We start from the raw sequence: 27,019 nt of genomic DNA, 5'->3' as shown, positions 1-27,019 counted from the left end.
GTTCTAATGTTATTTGAAGTTATTAAAATAATGAAGTGTTAGAGTATTTTGTAAAACTTGTTATAGGTTTATCTGAGGTTTTTACAGAACCCAGATTCTGAAATAATTGAAAGATGTCCGTACAGATGGTCCTCAACTTACAATGGTTCGTTCAACTTACGATTTTTTTGACTTTACGATGGTAAGCTGGCAATAGACATTCAGTAGAAACCATAATTCAGATTCTGAATTTTGATTTTTTTCCCAGGCAAGTGATATGCGGTGCAATACTCTCTTGCAATGCTGGGCAGCGGCAGCGATCCGCATCTCCCAGTCTGTCACGCAGAGGTGTGTAATAGTTATATTAAATACATTTTCGACTTACAATGGGTTTCGCGGAACGTAACCACATTTTAAGTCCGGGACCACCTGCATTCATCAGTTTACAAACACATTTTGGACCAGAAGTCTGTTTGTAATTCAAGTTGTTTGTAAAACCAGTATATAACTATCAATAAAAGCTTAATAACACAGTCCTTGATTTATTCATGGGCTAGGTTCTTTAAAAACCTCAAATGAAAGTATAATACATTTTTAAAATGCTTTAATACTTTAATTAGTTTATTTTCCTTGTTATTTACTTACTTATTTATCTCTATTCCAGAGCCTGTCCTAAAAACAGGAACTGAGACACACAGCTTACAGGGAACATTTTTCCTCGACCTTCGTGACCCTGCATTGCAGAAGGGGTTATTGATAATGACGGAATTCATAAAAGTGTTAAACTAAACCTAATCATTAGTGGTACAAATAAAATATGTTGGCGTTATCGCTGTCATGAACAAAAATACTTTTTATTTTGGATTTTTATTTCACCTTAGGTGGGACTTTTCATCCAGAACCCATTTTCTCCATAAAAAATAATGGTAATTCAACCTCTTGTCAAAGAGAATTTGCTTAAAGTGATGATTTCACAGAACAAGATAACCACATTATGTGAGGACTGGGTGTATTTGCAGTTTCTCACTGCTATATTCTTCTCTTTCTGTTGCTCTGTTGCTGTGACCCAGTTTAGTTGGTTTCTGTTCTGCAAAAATAATGCATGAGTGTAACTTGGTTTTTTTAGTTGATCCAAATTCTTTTTTTATTTACCTTTGTTACCTTCTCATGCTGGTGCAGGACACAAAAAAGACAGACAGTAAGGCTTCTCCAACAGTCATGTGAGCATGTTCCATTGCTGCCTTTTTCCTTCATGAGGCGATAAGCTATACATTATATACTATTTATAATGATGGAGTGTATATGAAAGATTTACATATACTGTATCTATCCATTATCAATAGCCGCTCATCCAATGTTGGGTCACAGAGGTCCAGAGGCTATCCTGGAAGCATATAGGGAATGAGGTTGGATGCACCCTGGAGAGGACTCCGGTCTGTCACGGGGCAGTCGCACACACTCTTTCGCTCTCAAATACACACAGAGGGTAATATATAGAGTCGCCAGTACACATTTCTTTAAACTGTGGGAGGAAACCAGAGCAATGAAAGAATTGGATTTGCACCCACAGCCCAGGCACTCCCATGCATAACCATACTAACCATGAGCTACAATTCTCTCCAAGCAGAGGCTCCCCTTTAAATAAGCAAAACCTTCAGTTCAACGGTTATGATGAGTGTTATTTCTTTTAGAATGTTTTCACATAGTACACCAAGTACTCCATTCATACAAGATACAAGTACAAATTTAAGAACAAGGTACATTTTAAATCAAAATAAATACTACAAAGAAACCATTCTAAAATATAGAATTGAAATAGCATCTGCGAGGATGAGAAACACAAAAAAATAACTGGGTTATTCAGTTTAAAGGAGGCTTTTTGATGTAACCTTATCGAGAGCAACTCTTCGCTGGCACAGTGTTAACTCTAAAGCACTGAAATATGGGGATATTGTGAAATATACAGTATGCACTACATATATATATGTATACATACATATATATATATTTGACATTCTGCTCTAAAGTTGTAACACTGCCATGTAGAACAAGGAAATAAGGTTACAGTTACGGACATGACCGTAAGTGGCAAGCGGCCTTCTTCGTGGAATCTTTCGGACCTTCATGTCATGTGAACAACGTTCAGATCCCAGTCGTGAAAGTGTCAGGATGGTACATAGAATGTACAGGGAGCTTCGATATACACGGCGAATGAAGTGATTCCCACGTCCGGCTTTTCTCCAAGGAGTGCTGCAAATGGTTAAGGCTTCTGGTCTCATGCAGGTGCTTCAGTACAGTGTTGTGTGTGTGATTCCTTGTGACGCACCTTCTATAGCTCTCCGTTCGAAAAGATGACGCTCCTCCGGCAGCACATCCTTCTGGCCGACATCTCGCGATGTGACTCGGTATCTGTTCAGGTTCAAGGCGAGGAATGGGAGTCCTTGATGGTGTCGGCTGAAACCTTGTTGACTTTTCCCACAGCACTCGGTTTTTACCATCACGCGCTTTAAAACACTGGACAAGACGAAGCGAAAAGGTAGAGAGATCTATTGAGCAGAAATAAGACGAGAGACAAGGAGAGGAGAACATACAAGCTAACGGGTTTGTTAGCTGCTCGTTGCTGCTGTGGAGAACACAGCCTCTTCAGGCTCCGATCGCGTGTCCAGGCTAACGTGTCCCACCGAAGAAGGTCCACGGCCGTGGTAATCCAGGGAGTACTCTCGGAAGCCTTATGCCAGGATGAGGCTGTTCCAGGGCTCGTTCTTGGAGCTGGAGGGCCCAGGGGGTCCCCCGGGCGACAGCTTCAAGAAGGTACTACCATTGTGGACACTCCTGTATCCAGGAACAAGTGGCACCTGAACACACACGGAGTGCAGTTCTAATCACACCGAGGGTCAGAGGCCCTGGTGTTCTGAGACACTTCACCACATAACTACTGCTCAGCACATTATTTATTGTGCATTTGTATATTTGCATGTATTTGCATATTGTGCATTGCCACTTTACAGATAACAACTATGTCACTTTAACTAAGTAGAATATTTAGTCCTTTCTCTGTCTTTTTATGGGTTTGTAAATTACTTAATTTATTCCTTTAGATGATGCTTTTTCTGCAAAGCAGCTTACAATTATTTACCCATTTATACAGCTGGGTAATTTTTACTGGAGCAATTTAAGGTAAATACCATGCTCAAGGGGTACTGCAGCCAGAGGTGGGGATTGAACCTGGGACCTTTGGGTCCTAAGGTGGTAGCGCTACCAGATGTCTCCAAGAGACCGGAAATTTGTATGTTCAGGTCAACATTTGAGGCTCAGTGAGATCCACAGCCGTCATCCACTGACCTGAGGCTGTGCACCGTGGTGTGAGTACAGGGCTGTGTTATCTGGCTCCGTCTTGACTGGCCGCTGCTCCTCTGTGCTGCTGCTGGTGTTCGGAGGGGTCGTGGGGGTGTGACTGTCTGCCCCAGGAGTCCCTGTCACAGAAAGAGAGCGCTGCCTCAGACCCCCCTGCTCCCTTCACACAGCATGTTGAGGTTCTAGCCAGATGAGCCATGTGCTCACTCACCGGGTTTGGATTTGTTTAGATTTTTGGGCTTGCGTTTGCGAGTCTGAATCCCCTCTTTCTTCATGGCCAAGGGCCGAGGAACCTGAGGAGACACATTTATTGGAATTTCCAACCCTGTGATACGCTTGGAGCTCATATAAACACAAATCAAATTTTTAACAGATGTTATTACAGGAACCATCCATTTTCAACAACTGCTTGTCCTAATCAGGGTCATGGGGGTCCAGAGCCTCTCCCAGAATCAGTGAGCACACTCTGGACAGGGCACTAGTCCATTGCAGAGTAGTCACACACATTGACCATGTAGTGTCACCAATTCACCTGAACTGCCTGCCTTTGGGCTGTGGGAGGAAACCAGAGCACCCAGAGGGGACCCATACAGACAAAGAGAGAGCATTCCAACTCCACAAAAACTGAGCCAGATTTGAACCTGCGGTGGACCAGCCCAGGTGCTGTGACGTAGCAGCACTACTCACTACACCACCCTTCCGTCTCTTATTATGGGATGTTTCAGATAAAAACGACGGTGGAAAGAAACAAACTAACTGGACTGAAGAATCACACATCTGCAACTATGTCTCTCTTTCTCCTCAAGTAATGCACACATTCTTTTTTTCTATGAAATGTATGTCGCTTCGGAGAAAAGAATCTTTTTTTTTTTTTTCAGAACCGCTTGTCCCATACGGGGTCACGGGGAACCGGAGCCTAACCCGGCAACTCAGGGCGTAAGGCTGGAGGGGGAGGGGACACACCCAGGACGGGACGCCAGTCCGTCGCAAGGCACCCCAAGCGGGACTCGAACCCCAGACCCACCGGAGAGCAGGACTGTGGTTCAACCCACTGTGCCAGAAAAGAATCTTCTAAATGAATAAATGTAAATGTAAAAACATCTTTCATTAACTGCAGAAAGTTAGTATTGTGAACCAGAGGATGAACCCATACATCACGAGTGACGACAGTAACGTATTCATTTAGTTTTTGCCCAAGGTGACTTACAATGTGCTCAGCTATAAAACAGCTGTATTGTGTCCCTAGATACACGAAGACTCATCCTCCAGTTCACACCTCACCAAAACACAAGCATACAAAAATAACCTCGTCCAGGAACTTGAGCTTTGTTTCCTCTATCCTTTGAAGTTAAAATAAATCCTGCCCCCTGTTGATCGGTGCTAGTCACTACTTGCCGTAACCGAACGAAACCACAACACGCTTCTCGCCCCTTATCTGGTAATAAATGGTTCCTGAAAACTGACCTAATATAACAAAACAGACAGTAAAATTACTTATTCCATCATTTCTCGGGGTCCTTCCCAAGTTCACCCTAAAATTATCCTAAATGATTCATAATAAACGTAGCCCTTACACATTAAATTAGAATGAATACCAAACAATGTAGTTTTATTTTTTGCGGTTCCTTCCAAGGAAAATAATTTCTTTAAATTATAGTTTATTTCATCTTCTTATATCTGTAAAGCTCTTTTGAACAGTGGGGTGGGGTGGATTCAGCCTGTGCCTGCTCTCTGGTGGGTCTGGGGTTCAAGTCCCACTTGGGGTGCCTTGTGATGGACTGGCATCCTGTCCTAGGTGTGTCCTCCCTCCCTCCCTCCCTCCCTCTGCTGCCAGGCTAGGCTCTGGCTTGCTGTGACCCCCACTTGGGATAAGCGGTGTGTCTGCATCTTTTGAACAGCGCTCCTCTCCCAGTCATTTTCACACAGCTGCCCGGTGTTGTTTTCACATGTGCTCTTAGTTCATCATGGTGAAGTGAATGCTACCAACTAGGACCACCCACCCACACCCACACCCACACCCACTCTCAGAACTGCTTGTCCCATACAGGGCTGCAGGGAACCGGAGCCTACCCAGCAACTCAGGGCGTAAGGCCGGAGGGGGAGGGGACACACCCAGGACAGGATGCCAGTCCATCGCAAGGCACCCCAAGCAGGACTCGAACCCCAGACCCACCAGAGAGTAGGACTGTGGTCCAACCCACTGCGCCACTGCGCCACTGCACCCCCCCAACTAGGGCCAGATACGCAAAACCCGATGCAGTTACTCATAGATGCTATTAATGATCACACACCGGATACATGAAAAAGCAGATATGGGGAGAGCGAATAATGGGATGAGTGTAATTTTCTCTTCACCGGAGGAATCCTGCATGATGCCAAGCGTTGCCAAAGGAATGAAACTTGTAAAGTGCCTTTGCGCTGCTCTCTTACCCCATGCAGCTTCATGTAGAGCCCGCAGGCATTGCACACAGGCTCCCCATCAGCATTGCGCCTCCACAGCGTCGTTGTGGTCGTGTGGCAGTTGGTGCAGGACAGGCCCACCCTCCTGGAGGCACTCTGGCAGAGAAAGGCTATTTGTTTTCTAACTGTCCTCCACGGGATTTGTTTTTTTTTTTCAACTCATAACAGAAATATCATGCATTACACAGATTTTATGTTATCGCCGTCAAGATTTTCCAGGTCAGGTATCAGGAGCTGAGCGTCCCAGGCCAACGCTCACCAGGCGCCTCTGGGGCTTGATCAGGGGCCGGTTTATTCCGTTCATCTTGTGGTAGAGGCCGCAGGCATTGCACAAGTAGTGTCCCGTCCCGTCCCGGCGCCACAGGGGCGTGGACATGGCTCCGCAGTTCACGCATTCCCGTCCCTCCGCAAAGTCGTCAAAGAGCTCTGAGGGAGAGAGGCAGGGCTGAAGCAGTTACTGACCACAGTTCCGGGAGCGGATCAGCTGAGGGCGTTACGGCACTCCGGACCCCACACGGACCCATTTTTAAATCAAGTGTGAGCTTTTATCTATTTATTTATTTTTAATTCAAATGTCTCTTTCATTCGAACAAAGTTTGCAGGAAGCCAAAACAACCAAAAGAACCTGGCTGTGAAAGAGTAAGAGCCACAACTTGCTGAGTCCAAGTTCTGACCAAGAGGTGGCGGCGACAGTCTGCCTGCGTGTGCAGTGCTCCTGGATTAGCTCTTACTTTGACAGCTTCACCTTCAACATGGACCTTCTACCTTCATTGTTCAGGCTTTTAATCTCTTCACACTACATAACTGGTACTGACATATCCTAACAGACGTTCATTGACCGAAAGATGTCGGTCTTGGATTTTGACAACACAACATCTCACTAATCCCACAAGTAGACAGAGAAGGAGGAGATGGACAGCGAAGCTCCTCAGAGCTCATGATACAGCTACGGTAATGACCACCAAGACTGAGATAAGCAGTTCTGGGGTGAAAGACAAAGAGCTCGATCTATAGCGTCATTTAATTAGAAAGCTTGTCTTTGTTAAAAAAACGAAGCCAAGGACAGTGAATGGTTTTCATGCCACTAAAATGTTCTCATTCGTCATGAACTATGATAAAAAGGCTCCAATCGCAGTTCAGTGTTTCAAAATAGGATTCGAGAATTCACGCCTGAAGGTTTTCAATGATTATGAAAATGATAATAATTTACTAATTACACAAGAAAGCGAATTAATGCCCTCAGTTCATCTACAAGCATGCAAAGCCTGCAGTTGCCGGTTTTGGGGCGAACAGAAGAAAACCCAGGACGCTCCGAGTATGAGGATGCTCTGGGGAAAGGAAGAGTGTATCTTACCATCCTCGTGTTTCTGTTACTGGCTTATCAGTTTAGTGGAGACAGTGAGATGTCCTGCCTCGGAATGAAAGGAATTCAATGTTAAAGAGAACGAAAACATCACGGTTTCTTAGAAGTTTGAGAAGCTTTTCTAAATATTTAGACGAAGATGGAAAAACAAGAAGCTGAAAACCAGAATGCACTGTAACACTGCCAGAGGGTAACAGATGTAAAGAGAAAAAATTCTGTCCTGAAATATATTCATGAAAAGTCATAACTCTGTAACAGTACTTTTTCGCGATGCATTTTTTCTTGGGTAGATTAGCACAAATGAAAACACTTGCAGAACCCATCCAAAAGGTACTAACTAGTCCCGGTTCCTGGCCCACTTAACTTACATACCCAAATCACCACAGTAAAGTGAAGGACTGGATATTTTATACTTCTTGGCACATAGGGCAAAACTCTTTACATTTTTTTGGCAAACTAAATGAAATAAAGAAATGAACAAATCAACAAAAAAAAAAAAATTGGAAATTTCTACACATCACTGCAGAAATCACAGTTATTCACTTGGAGCGATTTAGGAATGCATGAGGATTTTGGTACCATTGGAGAGATTGCTGTCCACAAGGTCTTTTGCACATTCCGACAAACAAGCAGGAGTCCACTGAGGGCTACGCTGGAAATCGAAGTGCACAATAAGAGTGTGATCCCTAAACAGATATTATCTTCTTCGCTGATGAGCAAGGAGATAATTTCAGCACCACGGAGAGGGAACCAGATTAGCTGCAGGTACCACGGTTTGACGGAATCCCATCCTTATGAGTAGGCCTGAAGCAAACACAGCTGGGGCAGGTGAAGCAGGAACCTCGTGCACGATGCGCACGGCTCACGAACATCTTTTCGTCATCTGGCCTTCTGTGTGGCCAGAACAGAACAGAACTCTGTCCCACAAGTGCAGAATAATGTGTATTTCCGACTCAATCTAGGTGGCACGTGTCCGTTGTTTTGTCAGTATGTGCGCTAGCGGGTTCTGCGAATAAAAAGCACACAGTAAAGACGTCCCCTCATGATCCCGAACCACATTTTACTCTACATTTACACTGCTGTTTGAAAAGCAGCTGTACTAACATTGTATATTCTCCTGTCTGGCATAAATTCTATTATCTTTAGATTTAATCAATCACCTCCCTGAAAAGGAAGACAACAGTAATAAATTCATATCAGATTAAATAATACCTTGCAATTAATAGATCAGAAATATCTTTTTGAATGATGGGAACTAAGGCTGGAAGAGTGTTGCACTGATGAGACCGTTGTATGACACATTCACGTGCCATTCATATCATATTCATATAATGGAACGATCACACTGTCACAGAAAAATGTCTTTCAATCTCTTCTTAAATATCTGGAATGAGCTGAATTAAAAGTTGATATTTGGAAAATCCACCTAAAAATGACGTTTGATCGCGTAAAATAGCTTATACAAATTGTAACATTTTGTACAATATTTCCAGTATAATTGCAGAATCGTGTTAAAATCGCCATATATTTCATCTTTGTGTTTATTAGTGTTCTGCGCTTTCATTGAACCAGAGAATAAACAAATACTGTTTCCAGTCGTCTTCGTCTCGTCCACCATTGTAGGAAATCGCGTGTGTTTTTAAAATTATTTCTTTTTATTAATGACTACTGTATTTTTACGCCATAAAAGCATAAAATAAAAAAAAATAATTATTGTATTATGATTGTACTCTCATCTTTTCTCATATCTGTGAGACTGGAACCAATACAGAAGTACAACTAAAAGCTTCATATTTAATATAATAAATAATGTATTTAATATGCATTCAGTACCTGAAGCTATTTCTAGGCTTAAAGAACACATATTAAACTCACAAAAATGCGTTCTGGTTTATGAAAGTACTGTATTTGCTATGATAAAATAGCAAGAATAACATTTTCTCTATAGAGTGTAACATCTGTGACAGAAATGCAACCATCATCACCACCATTGCAAGGTGGGGCATCGGGTATCGTGGTGTCTGAACGAGACTGGGCTGTAGTGTCCGTGTCCATTCAATCTGTTTGCGTGTTACCCCATGTTCCTCTTGTTTTCCTCCAGTTTCCCCCGAGTAATTATTATTATTATTATTATTATTATTATTATTATAGGAGGCAGGAGGGACTCTTGTCCTTAATCCAACTTGTCCTAAATATCTATATTTTATATCTATATAAAATTGTTTCTTTAGCTCATTTCGTTAAGTAATTAGGCAATGGAATAATAATAATAATAATAATAATAATAATAATAATAATAATAATAATAATATATTACTTTGCTTACATGTCGATAAAGTTCATTACACTGCTACCATCCACTGAGGACATATGTCAGTAAATCAAGGGAAAAAATAAAATGAAATAAAATAATAAAAATAAATAATGAATAAATAAAGAATCATAAATATATCGCAGAACGCATGAACCTGATCTTTAACTGACGATTATTATTATTATTATTATTATTATTATTATTATTATTATTATTATTATTATTATTATTATTATTGCTCAATAATTATTGTCTCGCGCACTCTTCTTACCTGTGACGCGATCTACAGACAGGTTCAAGAGGCAGAAAAAACATTTTAGACTAATCCAAGTAGGGTTGTCACTATTTAGAACACATCAAGGGTAAGAGACGAGTAAGAGAACAATAATCTGACGGAAGAGGCAGACAAATTTCAAGCTGCTATTGCCATTCCTGACTGATGATGGACAAACATGCAAAACGGAGTGAAAACACGACAATAATGCTTAATGACGGCTAAATAAATAAATAAATAAATGAATAAAGAAATAAATAAATAAAAAAAACAAATAAATAACAATAATTCTGCTAATCACAAGTTACCCGAACCTGTAGACCTGATTCAGCCACACTTGCGAGCACATTTGAATTTTATATTGGTATACCATAATTCGACTAATGTCCCTACATTAATACAGCATTGAAATTTTTTGTCCATTTACTGCAATTTTTTTGTTGCTATATACGTGTGATCAAAATAAATATCCTCATGGGTTAAATATTTTAAGTATTTATATTTTCAGCCAGGGGATGCGGTGGCGCAGTGGGTTGGACCGCAGTCCTGCTCTTTGGTGGGTCTGGGGTTCGAGTCCCGCTTGGGGTGCCTTGCGACGGACTGGCGTCCCGTCCTGGGTGTGTCCCCTTCCCCCTCCGGCCTTACGCCCTGTGTTGCCGGGTGGGCTCCGGTTTCCCGTGACCCCATGAGGGACAAGCGGTTCTGAAAGTGTGTGTGTGTGTATTTTCAGCCAAAAAAAAAAATTCTACAGATAATCTGTCCTTTCAGTTTGTCTTCTTGAAGGATATTTCATTTTAATCAATGCTGCTGCTGAATGTTAAAAAAAAAAAAAAAAAAAAATGTTTTCTGGGCTCGTGACATTCTCGAGGAATAAGGAACTGTGGTGAATTTACCGCGAATTACGTCCTAATTTGTCCGCTTACTTACTGTTTAGGAGTGTGCAAAAACGGATTTTACCCCACGACTTTACCGTAAAGTTTTAATTTCAGCCGCGAGTTCATTTAAAAACGTGGTGCCTCGAGCAAACAGCTGTTAAATGCTGTTCTTCATTGTATGAGTAATGAGCTCATATTCGGATGAAACATTAGCAAATTAAGCAGCACCTTTATTTTTACTTATTTCAATGAAGGATTAAGGAAATGTCATATTGGAGAAGAAGTGGGAAAGTCTGTCCTTAAATGAAGATTTAAATCCAAAACAGAGGTCGTTTTATATCTCATTTTACATTCTGTATTTATATTTCATGATATATGTTTCAGTTGGTTAAACACTGTTTTTACGGGAGTTATTAGACAAAGACGTTTTAATTTTTCGTTTCAGGCCTTCGTAATATTGCAATACCTGAAGTATTTTAAAAGTTTTGCAAGAATTTTACTGATGTACTATTTTCATTAAACCAAATAAAATATAAAATATTCACCGAGACTTAAATACATGAAATTAATATAAAAAAATATTGTTACTGTCACGTTATAATTTAAAAAATTATCAGTATTGTGGATTAATAATCTTAATAATAACAGAGTAGCTCTGTAAATATATTTTACTAACAGATATAGGACGCGCTGCTCGGTATATATCGAGAACATTTGTCACACAAATTATAAAACCATTTCGGACAACATATTATTCATTTTGAAAAAAAAAATAAAAAATCTAGAAAAAAGTCCTGTCCTGTTCCTAAACTCAGGTGTATTATTTCACCGTGTTTATAACGCTTTAACACTCTGCTTTACGTACAAATAAAAATAATCATTATTATTATTTTAAAGTTTACATAAACGGTATAAATGAAAATGAGAAATGTATGACTTTCTGTTGTATTTAATATAGATACATACATACATTAACTACACTGAAAAATATTTAGTACCGCTTTCCCAGATTAAGATTAAATTAATTTGCAAACAATGACACCGCTACAGTAAATCATTATCTCAACAAGATACACTGTATATGATTCTAAAAAATACCGTGGAAAAAAAAAAAATCACAGAAGCTCATTTTAACCCAGAGGATTCAGTTTCACTACCGAAATAAATACTGATGTTAAAGGCGAACTTAATTTAATTGCGTGGATGTTTTATTGACTCAGTTCTATACTGTATTTTCTATCTATTTATTTACTGTATTATCTCTTTAAATTGTTCAATTTTCTATTTTTATACCTAAGTGTTTGTGTTTTATATTGTCGTCTAAAGAACTCAGGGAATACCACTATAATTTCGTAGTATTGCACAGCAGTGCAATGACAAGGAAGTTTTTAATTCAGTTTAATTCAATTCCTCAATTAACGTTACTTTCAGCGCGTACTTAACGCCCACTGACATTACGATGTTAAAGAAATAATAAAAGCTATTTTTCGACCCGCAACGTGCGATGTTCACATTCGCAACTTTCTGTTCAAGTGACACCTTTTTCTCCAAGGCGATACCCGTTTAGACAGAGACAGCAGGGTATTTTTACCATGGTTCATTCCCGGTGAGCCTCTTGGGGAACCAAACGTACTACAGCAAGACCGCGAGGCGAACCTTAGAATAGAATAACCACTAACCGCCAACCACCAACCACAAAGCACTAACTAGCAACCAGTAACCACTACGGTAACCACTACGCCCCCTGCCGCTGCGCTCGTCTCCTCGCACACTGTCGCTCTTACCGATGTTGGGGTGCCGGCTGGCGCTCGCGGGTCCCCCGGACTGCAGGTTGTGGAGGACCGAGCTCTCAAAGGGGGACGAGGGCCACGTTCCGCCCACGCCGGAGCCCACGTAGGCCGGGTACGGGCTGTGATGATAGGAGCCGCCCATCGGCCTCGTGCCGTAGGGCTCCCTGCCGCCGCCGCCGGCCGAGATGTTGAGAGCGCTGCTGTAGCTCGTGGTGTCCCGGGCCGCCGCCGCCGCCACCGCCACCGCCGCCACCCCGGAGCTCAGAGGGGGGCTCGTGGAGAAGGCGAAGCGGGGCGACACGGGAGAGTGGTGCGCGCTCCCGCCGTTGTACGCGGGCACGGGCTCGGCGCCGGGCTGCGCCCACGCGGCATGGCCCGACACCGGGCCGCCCTGCTGGGACGACGCGTGCGTCTGGAGGTAAGGCAGCGCTGGGATCATGGGTGCGACCCGGGTCGTGGGCACGTACACGGGCGAGGTAGCGCTCGAGTTGTGCAGGAAAGGCGGCTCGTAAGACGGAGGTCCGTGGTTCGTCGCCATCGCTAAGCCCTGGTACATATCCACGCGTGGGACGTGACCGTGCAGCGCGAGGAGCACCTGGTGGCCGCACTGATCAGGGGACCTGCCGCTGCAGGCGCACGGGGCTCCACCTGCGCTCCTCCGATCGGGCCGCTGTCATCGGCGCCGAGGGCGCATGTCCCCGCTGTCAGTCAACTGCCGCTGTCCCGCGCAGCGTCCGCGGCCGCCCCACTGCCCCCGTGTCTGGTTTATGTGTCCTCCCTCTCCCTCCAGCTGCCCTTCTCTCTCTCTCTCTCTCTCTCTCTCTCTCTCTCTCCCTCCAGTTGCCCTTCCTCTCTCTTGCTCTCTCGCTCTCTCCCTCTCTCTCTTTCTCTCTCCCTCTCACTCCAGCTGCCCTTCTCTCTCTCTCTCTCTCTCCCTCCAGTTGCCCTTCCCTCTCTCTCTCTCTCTCTCTCTCTCTCTCTCTCTCCCTCCAGTTGCCCTTCCTCTCTCTTGCTCTCTCGCTCTCAATCTCCTCTCTCTCTTTCTCTCTCCCTCTCTCCCTCAGTTGCCCCTTCCTTCTCTCTTCTCTCTCTCTCTCTCTCTCCCTCCAGTTGCCCTTCCTCTCTCTCTCTCTCTCTCTCTCTCTCTCTCTCTCTCTCCCTTCCCCTATTTGCTCTTCCTCTCTCCTCTCTCTCTCTCTCCCTTGCTCTCCTTCCTCTCGCTCTCCTCTCTCTCTCCTCTTCCTCTCTCTCCCGCTCTCCTTCCTCTCTCTCTGCTCTCTCCTCTCTCTCTTTCTCTTCTCCCTCTCCTCTCTCCTCTCTCCTGCTCGCTCTCTTCTCTCTCTCCTTCTCTCTCTCTCTCTCTCCACTCGCCACTCTCTCTCCTCTCTCCTCTCTCTCTCTCTCTCTCTCTCTCTCTCCTTCTCTCTCTCTCCCTCCCTCCAACTGCCCATCTCCTTCTCTCTCTCTCTCTCTCGCTCTCTCTCTGACCCCCTTTCTCACTTTCTTTCTCCTTAAATCTCTCTCTCTCTCACAAAGCAACCCCCCCCCCACTCTCCCTCTAATAAAATGTAACCAGTAATGCTAATGCTGTCATTTTAGTTGACTAAATATTTCTTTTCAGGAAATATGCAGTTTGAGCAGAATTGTCTACCATCAGTGGGATACCACGTGAACATGAGAGAAATCAAAGAGCATAAAAAGTGTTTGGCCAGAAAACAAATCTGTGCAGTATGTATTAACAGAACTCAAAACCACCTTAGACTCGCAAAAAGAAATCCAATTCAATTCAACTAAATGTATTTTTATTGAGAATAAATGAAGGACACATATGACAGAATTACCCTTACTGTAACAGTGACGTTTCAGAATGCAGAGTGTGTGATGAGTAAAGGACGGGTAAAGGTCAGGTAAAGGACGGGTAAAGGTCAGGTAAAGGATGGGTAAAGGCCAGGTAAAGGATGGGTAAAGGGTGGGTAAAGGACGGGGAAAGGTTGGTTAAAGGCCAGATAAAGGATGGGTAAAGGACAGGTAAGGGACAGATAAAGATTGGGTAAAGGCCGGGTAAAGGATGGGTAAAGGATAGGTAAAGGACGGGTAATGGACGGGTAAAGGTTGGGTAAAGGCTGGGTAAAGGACTGATAAAGGACAGGTAAAGGACATCTAAAAGGTGGGTAAAGGTTAGGTAAAGGACGGGTAAAGGATGGGTAAGGGATGGGTAAAGGTTGGGTAAGGGATGGGTAAAGGTTGGGTAAGGGATGGATAAAGGTTGGGTAAAGGATGGGTAAAGGACGGATAAAGGCCACTTGGTTTGGTCCATCTTTCATTTCGTTTGGAAAACAGACCATTGAGAATGCGGTTCTGATTTTCACACTAAACACAAATACTGTGTAGCTGAACGATTCCTCACGTGCTTATCCACCCAGTCTCGACGCAGGTGCCTCAGTAACATCACCAACAGTAAAAGACATCATAAGTGTGAACGCAGTAAAACGGCGTTCCATCCGAGGCCCATCAGACTTGTAGAAGATTTCCGCAGAAGAGCTGCTGTCCCGCCTGCCGTGCTGGGCCCTTTAGTCACACAGCGGCTGCTCGGCTCTTCTGCTCTGTCATTCGCCACACTGGGAACTAGCTCTTATTGCCAGTATGACGAATGGTCTTGTTTTGGTGCCGAGGGGCCGCTTAGCGACGCCAGTAGTGTCTCTCTTTTTCTTAATGGAAGGTGCAGTACAGTAGAGCGCTGTTCCCCCCCCCCCCCAACCCCCCAACGACACATAGGGAAATAAACACTTTACTTTTAAATAAACACTTTTACTTTATTGTTCTAAAGGTGACATTATGACCCTTTTCGACTCCGAATTTAACTCCCTGCTTCATGGAAGGGGCTGAAAAGACACACTTTATCTCTATCAGCAAAGATAAATGATGTAAACAAAAACACTTATTGCATTCTCCAGATTTAAAATACACCTTTGTGCTTAGATAGTGAAAAGCTTTATAAATACCCTGGCTATATAATAATAATAATAATAATAATAATAATAATAATAGGGTATTATTGATATATAAATATAGAATATTTATGTCGAGGGGGGCGCGGTGGTGCAGTGGGTTGGACCGGGTCCTGCGCTCTGGTGGGTCTAGGGTTCGAGTCCCGATTGGGGTGCCTTGCGGCGGACTGGCGTCCCGTCCTGGGTGTGTCCCCTCCCTCTCCAGCCTTATGCCCTGAGTTGCCGGGTTAGGCTCCGGTTCCCCGTGACCCCGTATGGGACAAGCGGTTCAGAAAAAAAAAATATATATATATATATTTACATTGATTTATAGTTTTTTTATGAGTAATTTGTGTCACCAAAATTAACATTAATTAATTAATGTTAATTTTGTTAATGTTAGTTTAATTAATTTTTTTGTTAAACCATTGATTTCATTTGTTTTTGTATACTTCTTCATTTTTTATATAAAAAATTAAACTTGAAAAGGCCATTGCATGATTACTAGACCAGTTTTAATTTATTGTTAACCCCATTTAATGAGTGTGCAGTGGGGTTAATACAGGATATAGGAACAAAATAGACTTGTATGTTACCGCAGAGCACCATGTGTGTACAAATCAGGATTAGTAAAACTGTCACCTGAAAAGAAGCGAACTGATGTTTTAGAGTCCAACACAGTGAGGTGGGACATCGGAAGCGCTCTCAAGAACTGCAACACTGCACCGGAAGATGCTGTACAAGTCAGTGCCACCGGTTTCGCGCCCTTTAGAAGCTTCGAGAAATAAAAGCAAAACAGGACCAAAGTGTAACGATAACCTGTAACGCAAATGACATCATCCCATAGCTGTTTGTAGCACTGCAGTCCCACTCCGAAGTGCCACCGAAGCGATAAAACAAAGATAATCAAATCAAAGCAGTTCTCAGCTTCTTCAGCAGACCATGACGTCATCATAGCGTCTGATTGTTCACCAGGTATGAACGAACAGATTATTCTGTACTTTAGTGCAAATATACTTATGATAGCAGAGGGCAGCAATACTGAAAGCCAAAACAATATGCTGTGGTTTAGCAGTCTTTGCACGCGAGGCTTTTAAAGGGTAATGTACCAGGTAGTGGGTGAACAGAAAAAAGTAAAAAAAAAAAAAAAAAACACCATATATATGCAAATGATGGGGGAATGCAAATTAATTTTGTTTGACCATTGAGGGGACACGCCCCCCACGGCCCTCTTGTTGCGCGTTAGGCCTGTGCACCAGAAGGTCACCGGTTCTCGACCATCACAGGTAGCCTGGAGGCAACCTGGCAGGTAACTGATTTTCTCATCACCTTTTGCTGCGCGACTCGGTCCAGATGCTCTTCGATCGTCGCTGCGTTTCGTTGTCGCGAGGTTACGTGACACGACCGGGCGACACAGCGAGCCGGACGCGCTGCTGTTGTTGATGTCACTTCGCGATGTTTTCCACATGTCCCCTCGCTCGCTCTGCGTGGGGCTGCTGTCCAAACAGGATGCGGGGGCCGACATCGCGGCTGCTTGGAGAAACTCGCTAAACTCGAAGGGGACGGAAATAGCCGCGCGAGGAGCCCCAGATCCCACACCGGGATGGTGTTTGTTCGAAACCACGTGGTCCTACAAACTAGCGTAGAGGAGAGGCGTCGCGGGGGGGGGGGTCAATGTGCATCCGTGCTCCAGCCGCTCGGAGGGCGACGTGGAAGTCCGTGGCATCACACGCGACGGGACGCGACACGACACGACTGAACTTTATTGTGAGATTTTTTTTTCCCAAATTCGCAGTTTGCGCCGTATCGGTCACTTCAGGACAACGATGGAGCAGAGAGGGCAACACACAGGGATGTCAGAGAAAAAGGGGAAAGAATAAATGTAAATAACTTAGTAATGAGAAAAGAGGAAAATGATCAGTAAAAAAAAAGTGGATGAATAAAGAAAGAAATAGATAAGTAAATCAATAATGCACACACACACGCGCACACACACTTTCAGGACGAGACATGGAGAGAAGAGAGAAGGTGCAGAACAATGTGCAGTTTGTATGTTCAGTCAGTCATGCGACCTTTTGCTGATGAGAAAAAAAAAATACGTTTTTGGGTGTAAAGGATGTATTTACTGAGATTTTTTAACTTTATTTAATAAAGTTATTAATATAATACAGAATTAAAAACAATTCTCAACAAATTTACAACCAAACAAATTTAAAACAACTGCATTTCCTACACTTGGTCAACAAAGCTTACTAAAAAGCCATTACATGAAATGCATTGTAAATACAGTAAGAAAGTCTCTCACCAATAACATATTCAAACCCATAAAAAAAACAATCCCCCTTCCTGGCTTCAAAATATGTAACCGAGATTTACTGAGATTTACTGTGTTAAGAACCGAAGTGCGGTCCAGACCCGGTATTTAGAGCTCTTGGTTCTGTAGCACAAGTAAACTGTACCCTGGTGGGAATGAACAGGAAATCTGGAAGCATAAATATAAGGCATTGATTTGTTGAAAAGTTTTCGTGAGAAAATTATAATGAAAGCTATTTGTTGTTTTTTTTAACATTTGGCATTTATTCAGACATTTTTTATGCAGTAAAACCGTTCTGCTCGACAGGACTGCCGTTTGGGTAAGGGGGCTCAGGCAGGTACAAAATAAGAGTGCTTTTCAAATTTTAATTTGAATTTGAAAATAATAAAAATAAATAAATAAATAAATGAAAGTGTATGGATTAAACATTAAGCGTGCTCAACAATTCGACATTTTTTCAAAATAAAAGTATTCATAATGGCAACATTTACTGTAGCTGCGAAGTCAAACCAAGAAAAAAATGTGATAACAGAAATTAGAAACAATATTATACAAGAACCCTGAAGGTTTTAATACACGTCGCGCTGTTAGATCGTTTCCAAATCGAATTTAACGAGTTTATTTATTTGTTTCTTTGTTTGTTCGTCTGATAATCTTTTTTGACCGGCCACGAATATTGGGAATAATAAAATTATTAAAAAGGGCAATTATTACTATTATTGAAACAGGTCGATAACTGCGGCGGCGGCGCTGGAATGTAGAGCGGACACTTTTTTCATTCATTTCGGAGTGAAAACGGTCCAATATTTGTTTCAGAAAAAAATAAAATACATGTACACATCGAAATATACACAGAATAAAAATGTAATGCACATATATATTATAATACGGTTTATACATATATAAACTACATATATGTATATAAATACTATTTCATATAGAGAAGCGCATTTATATATAGCATTTATATATGTATATAAATGCTATTATATATATGTGGATATGCAGTATATATACAGATATATATATATATATACATATTATATATATATACATACACATATATATATATACTGTATATCATCATGGTTTGGCTTTGCAAACGAATATTTAGGAAGGGGGGTATGTTTACATTTCCATTTATTTATTTCGCAGACACTTTTCTCCAGAGTGACTTCCAATGAACTCTACATAGTGTTACCAGCCCACACACCTCATTCACCGAGGTGACTTACACTGCTAGATACACTCCTTACAATGGGTCACTCATCCATACATCAGTGGAACACACTCACTCTGTCACTCACACACACACATATATATATAGCAAATGCATAGGATAGCATTTAGGCCGGCGTCATTAATGAGACACACGTGCTGCCACACAAAAAGAAAAGATAATAAAGATACCGGAAGACGACAACGACAACGACAACGTTGAGACTGGACTACCTCCACAGCTCTGCACATGGCTCTCCGGGCCTCACAGCTCTGTCCCATGACAGACGAGGAATAACGGAGGTTCCTGGTACTGCCTAGTAGCAAGAAGGGCCTAAACATGCTGTAACTATTTATTTGAATCAATTTATGATAATAACTATTATTATTATTATTATTATTATTATTATTATTATAAAAAGGTCATAGCTGAACTTCTCAAAGTGATTGTTCGAAGGGGGCAGTGGGGGGGTGAACTAGCGCGTTGGTTCAAAATGGTTCAGAAACTCACACACATCACCCGTGGAAGACCCTTTAAGAGCCTCCCACAGTATTGATTTTCTGTCCTTGGCCTTCAAGAGAGTCAAGGTAAATAGGGACAGTATTGCTCAATTGGAAATGCAGGATTATTAATGTGTAACTCAGCACCGATACGGCCGGGACCCTGTTGCGTGTTGACCTAACAGGGCTCTGAGAATATGCTGACTGCCACTAATTCTACCGACTGCCGCCATTCAGCGTCTCCGCATTCCATTGGTACCGCCTGTCATTTTCGCACGTTCAGCAGTTTACCTGTCCAGTTGCTGAGTGCGCCTCTTAAACGGGATCCAGATTTCTTGACGTTTTTTTTTTCCAAAAATGCATATGTTTATTCAACATGGCAATAACAATAATATGGTGCCACTCTCTTGATTCCTCCTCTTCTTTACGCCGACAAATGACGCGTACGGCACATTAATAAGTCATTTCTTTCAAGCAATTTTTACCCAAAATCCTTGACACTGATGTCACTAGTATGCCAGCTGCCACCTCGGACATTAGGGACATCTGCAGGTCAGGTGATTCGCAAGGAGAGGAGTGGCTGGGCAGCATTTCACGGCGCTCTGTCCGCTGGTTTCTCGCTGTCTCTGATCCAAGAGCCCGGGGTGAACGTCTCCTCTGGGTCGCACCCAAGTAGGAATTGTTTGAAATGCCATTCCTGTGCACCAGACTACTGTCAGAGTGTGCGCTAATGAGGTGCTGGGCGAGGCCTGGGTCCTGATATCAGTGGGAGTATGTTTGTGAGCGAGTGCTGCCCGAGACCACCGGAAAACCTGCCCCTCGGCCCCAGAGGAGTCAGCGAGACCCAGGGGGTCAGCACCCTGCCTTGGACCCTTTTCCTCAGGGCAGAAGTTTGGCAGGCCACTGTGGCACCAGGAAAAACACTTCCATTAAGACACGGAGAAAGACTGGACTAAAATAAACAAAGACAAAAGGGAACGAGACCAAAGGAGTATAGATCAAATTCAAATCTATCATTTAAATGGTTAGTTGCAAGAGGCTGTGAGCAAACAAGTTGCAGGAAAAAAAAAAAAAATCAATCTTCCTTTCTGAATTATTAGCTGGCGCACGTGTAATGCGTTCGCCGCATCGCAGGACTGGAAAACAACTTTGCCATTTTGACTAACGTCCGCCAGCATGCTCGAATTATTAAGATAATAAGGATGGAATGTATTGGAGATATTTAGTTAAGGAAAGTTTTGAGGCAAATTAAACACTGATTGTTGCATTATTGTTGCATGTCGCATTATCTGGATCCGTTAAATATCCTTTAAATACTCCTTTTTAATATATGTTGGTTCGCAAAAAGCTGTCATTTCAGCCTGTGTAACAATACCAGAGAAACAATATTAAGGATTTATAGTTATAATTATGGGAAGTGTTAATATCGTAAGTTAGTAATAAGTATTATTTTTTAGTGGATTTGTGGCGTGGCCATAGATCTCGGATGAAAAATGTTGGGGAAATGTAATACAGCGGTAAGATTTTAAAAAAAAAAAAAAAAAAAAAAAAAAAAAAAAAGCTGGGCAGGTGGACAAACTAATTCTGTGGGGGAGTGTGAATTAAAGAGAGAAAAAAAGAGTGCCCAGTTTTCAGTAGTGTCTCAGAGGCTTGATTTTTAATGGGCGGATTTCACTTTCTTTGCAGCGTGTTTGCAGCAGTTAACGTTTCATGTCCGGTTTCTGCAGGGTTTCGGGGACTCGGCTTGGCCGTGTTTGCTCAGGCCGGCGGAAAATGCCGAGAGAGTGAAAGAAGTCTGAACACCTGGACTCAGAACACGGTGCCCATGGGTTTACGGCCAGGCGATTAAACAGCGACTTCAGCTCAGTTAACCCGCAGTTTGCTTTAGGCTGAATTATTAACTCGACTTAATCTACCGCGTGTAGCAAATGGAACAATTAATTACTAAGATGAACAATTTCTCACCTTAGATGAAGTGCAGTGTAAATAATTTAGTCATACTTATAATTTCATGATTCAGACACGCATAATATCTGAACTGCTTATCCCATACAGGGTCGCGGGGAACCAGAGCCTACCCGGCAACACAAGGCGTAAGGCCGGAGGGGGAGGGGACACACCCAGGACGGGACGCCAGTCCATCACAAGGCACCCCAAGCGGGACTCGAACCCCAGACCCACTGGAGAGCAGGACCCGGTCCAACCCACTGCACCACCGCACCCCCCTTCACGACTCAGAACATGCTGAAATTCGTCGCTGTGATGCCGTAAACTCTTAAACGCTCTGAGCGCAGCTTTAAAAGTGCATTCATCATAAGCCAGTGTTCTTAAACCGTGTCCTTCACAGCTAAACTCGCTGAAATGAACTTAAGATTTAAATAAAGCGAAAAGGACAAAACACCAGCGCGGAGCAAAAAAAAAAAAAAAAAAACCGCAGTCACAAAACAGACATATTTCAAGAGCTCATCCGCGCTTTGGGTCGGTACTGACTTATGGAGTGACCGCGTGAAATAAATCAGGTGCTCCGGCGCTATTTTAATTCCACTTCTTCCAGCCTTGCGCACGACGCGCAGACGTGAGCAACGATGACATCGAAGTGACATACGGTTTCAAACGCCCCGCACGCATCCCGCCGAGAAGCGCTGCGCGGCACGGCCCCCTCATCGCTCACTAACGTCCCCAGAAAGAGCGGCGACTTCCCATTCATCCGAAGGCGACACGTGCCGCACCTCCCAGGCCGGTGCGGGCGTGTGGCTGGGCGCCACGTCCCTGTTCGGAGCGGTCCTACGCGTCCAGATCTCCCACCCGCCCTTTGGAGGTGCAGCCGCATTGGGCCTCGGAGGGCCTTCGGCGGTTTCCGTGATTGATTTATCGGTGGGTGTATTTTTAGTGACCGAGCCACTCTTGCCTGAGAGGCAGGGATCCCAGGACCTCTCCCTGAGATAAAACGAGGCCAAAGTCCGCAGCGCGGCGAGCAAACAGAGAGCGTAGCTCTCCGGGCCAAAGCGGCTGATAACAGCGGGCTCCCTGGCGACGCGGCCGGGTCCGGTCCGGCTTGCGCCCATTCGCACAACAATCGATGACCCCCGGCGGATGCCGGGCAGCGCGAAGGGTTCGCGCGAGGTTCGAAACGGCTGAGAGAAGGGACCAGTTACCTCCTGGGATCTCAGTCTAATGGGGTCACCAGGATGCACACCCAGGCCTTCCAGCAGCTCTGACTCGCTGCCGCTTTCTTCACCGCTCCTGCTTTGCTTCGACAGCCCGCACGCTTCATTTCGATTCTCCGGGCTGCTTATTCCGCCGCGAGCCCATAAAATGTAGCCCGACACGGCCGCTTCCGCGGTAGTCGCGACAAACCGGCACGCGCCGCCGAACCGGAGAGTCGGAACGAACGTCTCGCTTTCCGCCACCTTTGCTTCTGCCAAGTTACTTGTAATTCGGCTTCTCCGGTATCACCTGCGAACGTGTATATTCCGTCGCAATAAACGCTTTCCCCTTTCTTAATAGAAGCCGGAAACAACATTTCGGTTTAGCTCTGCTTTGCTGTTCGGGTCAGACTTGATAAGAGCTCTAATATTCCTGTTTTTTAAGGATGAGCACATGACTCCAGAACTGTTGAAAAAGATCTGGAACAATAGGTCTCCACTGTCTTGCTCCTTATCTGTCTCTGGCCTTATCCAGGGCTGTCTCTGTTAGTGTAACCCCCAATACCCAGCAACGCCAGCACCCCCCAGCCCTCCAGCCCCAACTCCCCTCAGCAGACCCCCTTATCAGGGGCGCTGACGTCAGGGCTGCGGAGCGGGGTGCTGGAGACATCCCTGATAGCAGGCGCTCAGCTGTGGGAATGAGCTCAGGCCACCACCTCCGCAGCGCTGCGGCGGCAGCAGGAGGCGAAGGCCTGCGGTCACCGCGGCCGGCGGCACGTCGTCCAGGGAGCCTGCTTACGCGCAGATCCTGGCGAGAGAAGGCGGAAAAGGGCCGAGCATGAGAAGAAAAGCGCTCCGGACGCGCCCTCGGCCCCTGTTACTTTGTCCTCTGTCGCTGAGCGCTGACTGTGTCCTGCGAATGCATCATATGCATTTATTCATTTAACTGACACTGTTTCTCCAGAGCGATTTACAGTATAACGGTTACAGCTATTTCCCCATTTATACAGCTGGGTAATTTTATTAGAGGAACTTAGGAGGCACAGTAGGTTTGGACTCTGTTTGCTCTCTGGCGGGTCTGGGGTTCATATCCTGCTTGGGGTGCCTTGCGACAAACTGGCGTCCCGTCCTGGGTGTGTCCCCTCCCCCCCTCCAGCCTTACGCGCTGTGTTGCCGGGTAAGGCTCCGGTTTGCCGTGACCCCACTTGGAATAAGCACTTTCAGATTGTGTGTGTGTGTATGTGTGTGCATGGAGGTTCTTGGTTATGGCTCACTCAGAACTGCAGAAACTCTGTCTACATTCAAGAAGAGTCTGAAAACTCACCTTTTCCAGACCCACTTCGCCCAAGATCTCTCCAGCTCACGTATGGTGTAAATGTTCATGCACCGTAACTTCGTGATCATCCCCAGATAAGCCTTTACACAGCTGCTACTCCAGCATTGTATGCGAATGTTTATCAAGTCACGTAGGCTTCCGCGGCCGTTGTCATTAGACTGGAATTGGACAACGTCTAACGGTTTATGATGCAGAACCCTGAGGATGTTTCCAACATAGGAAACGAAACGTTGAGATTAGTTTCTATGATGACGCGGTCTACTCCGGAAGATGCTAAATTCCAGTCTTATGTGAATGTTTGTTTGTGTACCTTATTATTAAAAAAAAAAAAAAAACCTCCTACCATTTTTTTTATCAGGATTCATCTATCCTGCGTTTTATGCACCTACTCGAGCGATGAACATGGGTGCGTCAACTGGAAAGTAACGAACCAGGTTGACTTAAGAGTCACATGTCTGCAGCCATGTCTCTTCTTCTTAATGTAAAGCACACATTGTATTTTTGCAGAGATCTACGTCGCTTTGGAGAAAAGCGTCCGCTAAATGAATAAATGTAAACGAGTGTGTGTGTAATTTAGGGTAAATACCTTGCTCAAGGGTACAACAGCTAGAGATCAAACCTGCAACCTTTAGATTTAAAGGCAGTAGCGCCAACCACTACACTAGCAGCTGTCCCTGAAGACGACAAACCGGGAGCTGATCCAGACTCTCTGGGGGACAGTGAAATGGTCACATTGTGTTTGTTCTGTCTCTGCGCTCTTCCTAAAATGCACAACAGCGCGATAAAACAACGGCAGCGTTTTCTGGCGTAGCCGATGTAACGCAATGCCGCTCTAATACTCAAGAGGCCTGCTTCTTCGTCTTTAATACGCGCAGCACGGTAATTATTACAAGGACTGTGATTTATGAGAGCAATAAGAAACGTACGCCTTGCGAGGGAAACAGTGATAAAAATTCCTGTCAAATCGCTGTCACGAATCGTTAAATCATGAATCCTTAAATCATCGGGGTGCGCGCTCTGAATGCAAGGCCCTTATTGTCATCTGGAGAGGTTCAGCTGAAACACATCATCCCTTCTATGATGTGAATGGCTAGGCGGTGCGGTAAGAGAGGACTTGAAGCGGAGGAGTGTGTGTGGCTACCGTCAGACGGAGGCGTAGGTACCGGGCAGAGATGAAGTCCGAGGCAAAATGAAGTGACCGAGACAAAATGAGGACGAAGGGATGAAGGGGATACATGGATCTCGAACGGAGCGGCACGCGGATGCGGAGTCGGGGATTCCCGCTCCGTTGAGGGCGGCAACCGCTTTGCGGTCGGCCTTTCGGTCGAATTTGGATGGCAGGCAAATGGGAAGGGGCGAACAGACGTCGGCGGCGCGCGTGTCGTTCCAAATGAAGACGGACGTGCGAGCGATGCCAACGGACCCAACGTGGGGAGAGGCCGGATGGAGACTCGCTTATCTCCGTTTTCCTCGACCACGATTTGATAAGGGGAGATTTGCAACAGTTGCGCATACATCAGCGCTGACCTTTCCGCAGCTCGGGAGGAGGCCCAGAAGGCTTGGCCTTGAGATCCAGGTTGGGAGAAGGGAGTTGTGTCTTTGAGGTGCTCGCTTCCCGTCCTCTCGGTCTCCGCTTCTCCCTCAAGCTCTCCGTCACTCCCTACGTCCCTCCCCCGGCCGTGGCGGCCTTGGGTATAAATAATTATTACCGGGCAACAGAAAGACAAGAGAGTCTCCTTCTTCTCAAGGTTTGTTTCCAGACCATAACTCTACATGGAGTGATTGTACAGTACTTTTACATCAGTCATAAAAGTTTAATGTTACTTTGCGCTAATTAAACATTGCAGAACACAATCATATAACAATTGCACTATCAGACTCGGGTTTTTTTACTGCTCTCTGTCATGCTGCACTTTGGTTTTCAAGTTCTTATGCTAATTTCAAAAACAACAGGGCATGGTTCTATAATACAGTACTGATCATAATGAATGAATATGTAGTGTAGTGGTTAGAAGTGCTACCTTTAGACCTGAAGGTCACAGGTTTGATCCCCACCTCTGGCTGTAGTACCCTTGAGCAAGGTACTTACTCTAAATTGCTCTGGTAGAATTACCCAGCTGTGCAAGTGGGTAAATGATTGGAAGCATGTAGTAATTGTGACCTGAACATTGTAAGTTGCTTTGGAGAAAGGGATCAGCTAAATGAGGGGGAAAAAAAAAAATGTAAATGCAGCATTAGAACAATTCTGAGAGATTTGAAGGCTGTTTGTTCAGTAAAATAACTGTACAAGATAGAGATTATAAGCCATTTTGGACACATGTCAGCTAGGGAATGGGATACTCACTCACTTACTATCTGTTTTCCATAACTGCTTGAGTCCAGAGCATGGCGGTCTGAAGCCTATTCCGTAATCAATGGGTGCAAGGCTAGACCCTACACACGACGCCAGTCCGTCGCAGGGTAGTCACACACACACACCCATTCACAGACTATGGGCAATTTAGCGTAACCAATTCACCGGAATTGCATGTCTTTGGATTGTGTGAGGAAACCTGAGCACCCATAGGGAACCTATGCAGACAGGGGTGAACATGCAAGCTCCCCAGAGAGGGAACTGGATTTGAACCTACGCCCAACAGCCCAGGTGCTGCGAGGCAGCAGCTTCATGTATAAGTAATATGCTATTTTATTCTTTTATCTTTTGTATTCAGAACACAGCACAGTACAGGGATGAAAAAAATATAATAAAAATGATAAGAATAATTTTAAAGAATTAAAAAATTTAAAATCAGTCACAGTAGATGACATCCACTGTGTCTATTATTATTATTATTATTATTATTATTATTATTGTTATTATTAGTCACAAATGGCTGAAAACTCTGCACCAGCAGTTGAAATTTTTCAGCACAGAATTCTGTAATTCATTTTTAACCCTAGGGGGATTTCTTAAACACTTTATATGATCTTCTTAATTAGGTTGTGTTCATAGTAACACTCTTGCTACTCCAGAAATCATGTGTAACTGGGGATTATGTTTATAATCGGTCATGATTTTTCTAATAATCATTATTATGTTCATAAGCATCATATTTCATAATCCCTATA

General features: G+C 44.0%; 1 protein-coding gene across 2 annotated transcripts; it reads right to left on the bottom strand.

Moving 5' to 3' along the window:
* Positions 1 to 321: 321 nt before the first annotated feature.
* On the bottom strand, positions 322 to 13,199 carry gata4 (GATA binding protein 4). Of its 2 annotated transcripts, none has more exons than XM_029256291.1 (6): positions 12,404 to 13,199; positions 6,053 to 6,219; positions 5,764 to 5,889; positions 3,545 to 3,626; positions 3,322 to 3,452; positions 322 to 2,834 (listed from the first exon to the last, which is right to left on the bottom strand). In XM_029256291.1, the coding sequence occupies exons 1-6, from the start codon at positions 12,963 to 12,965 to the stop codon at positions 2,709 to 2,711; spliced, it is 1,194 nt and encodes a 397-aa protein (XP_029112124.1). In that variant the 5' UTR covers positions 12,966 to 13,199; the 3' UTR covers positions 322 to 2,708. The 2 variants fall into 2 exon arrangements, with proteins under 2 accessions (XP_029112124.1, XP_018590612.2); XM_018735096.2 differs by having other exon boundaries at positions 2,721 to 2,811.
* Positions 13,200 to 27,019: the final 13,820 nt, after the last annotated feature.

This window comes from Scleropages formosus, chromosome 1 (assembly GCF_900964775.1).
Source record: "Scleropages formosus chromosome 1, fSclFor1.1, whole genome shotgun sequence".
Lineage (NCBI taxonomy): Eukaryota > Metazoa > Chordata > Actinopteri > Osteoglossiformes > Osteoglossidae > Scleropages > Scleropages formosus.
Note: the sequence above shows the minus strand (reverse complement) of the source record. Positions and strands in the feature narration are given on the sequence as shown.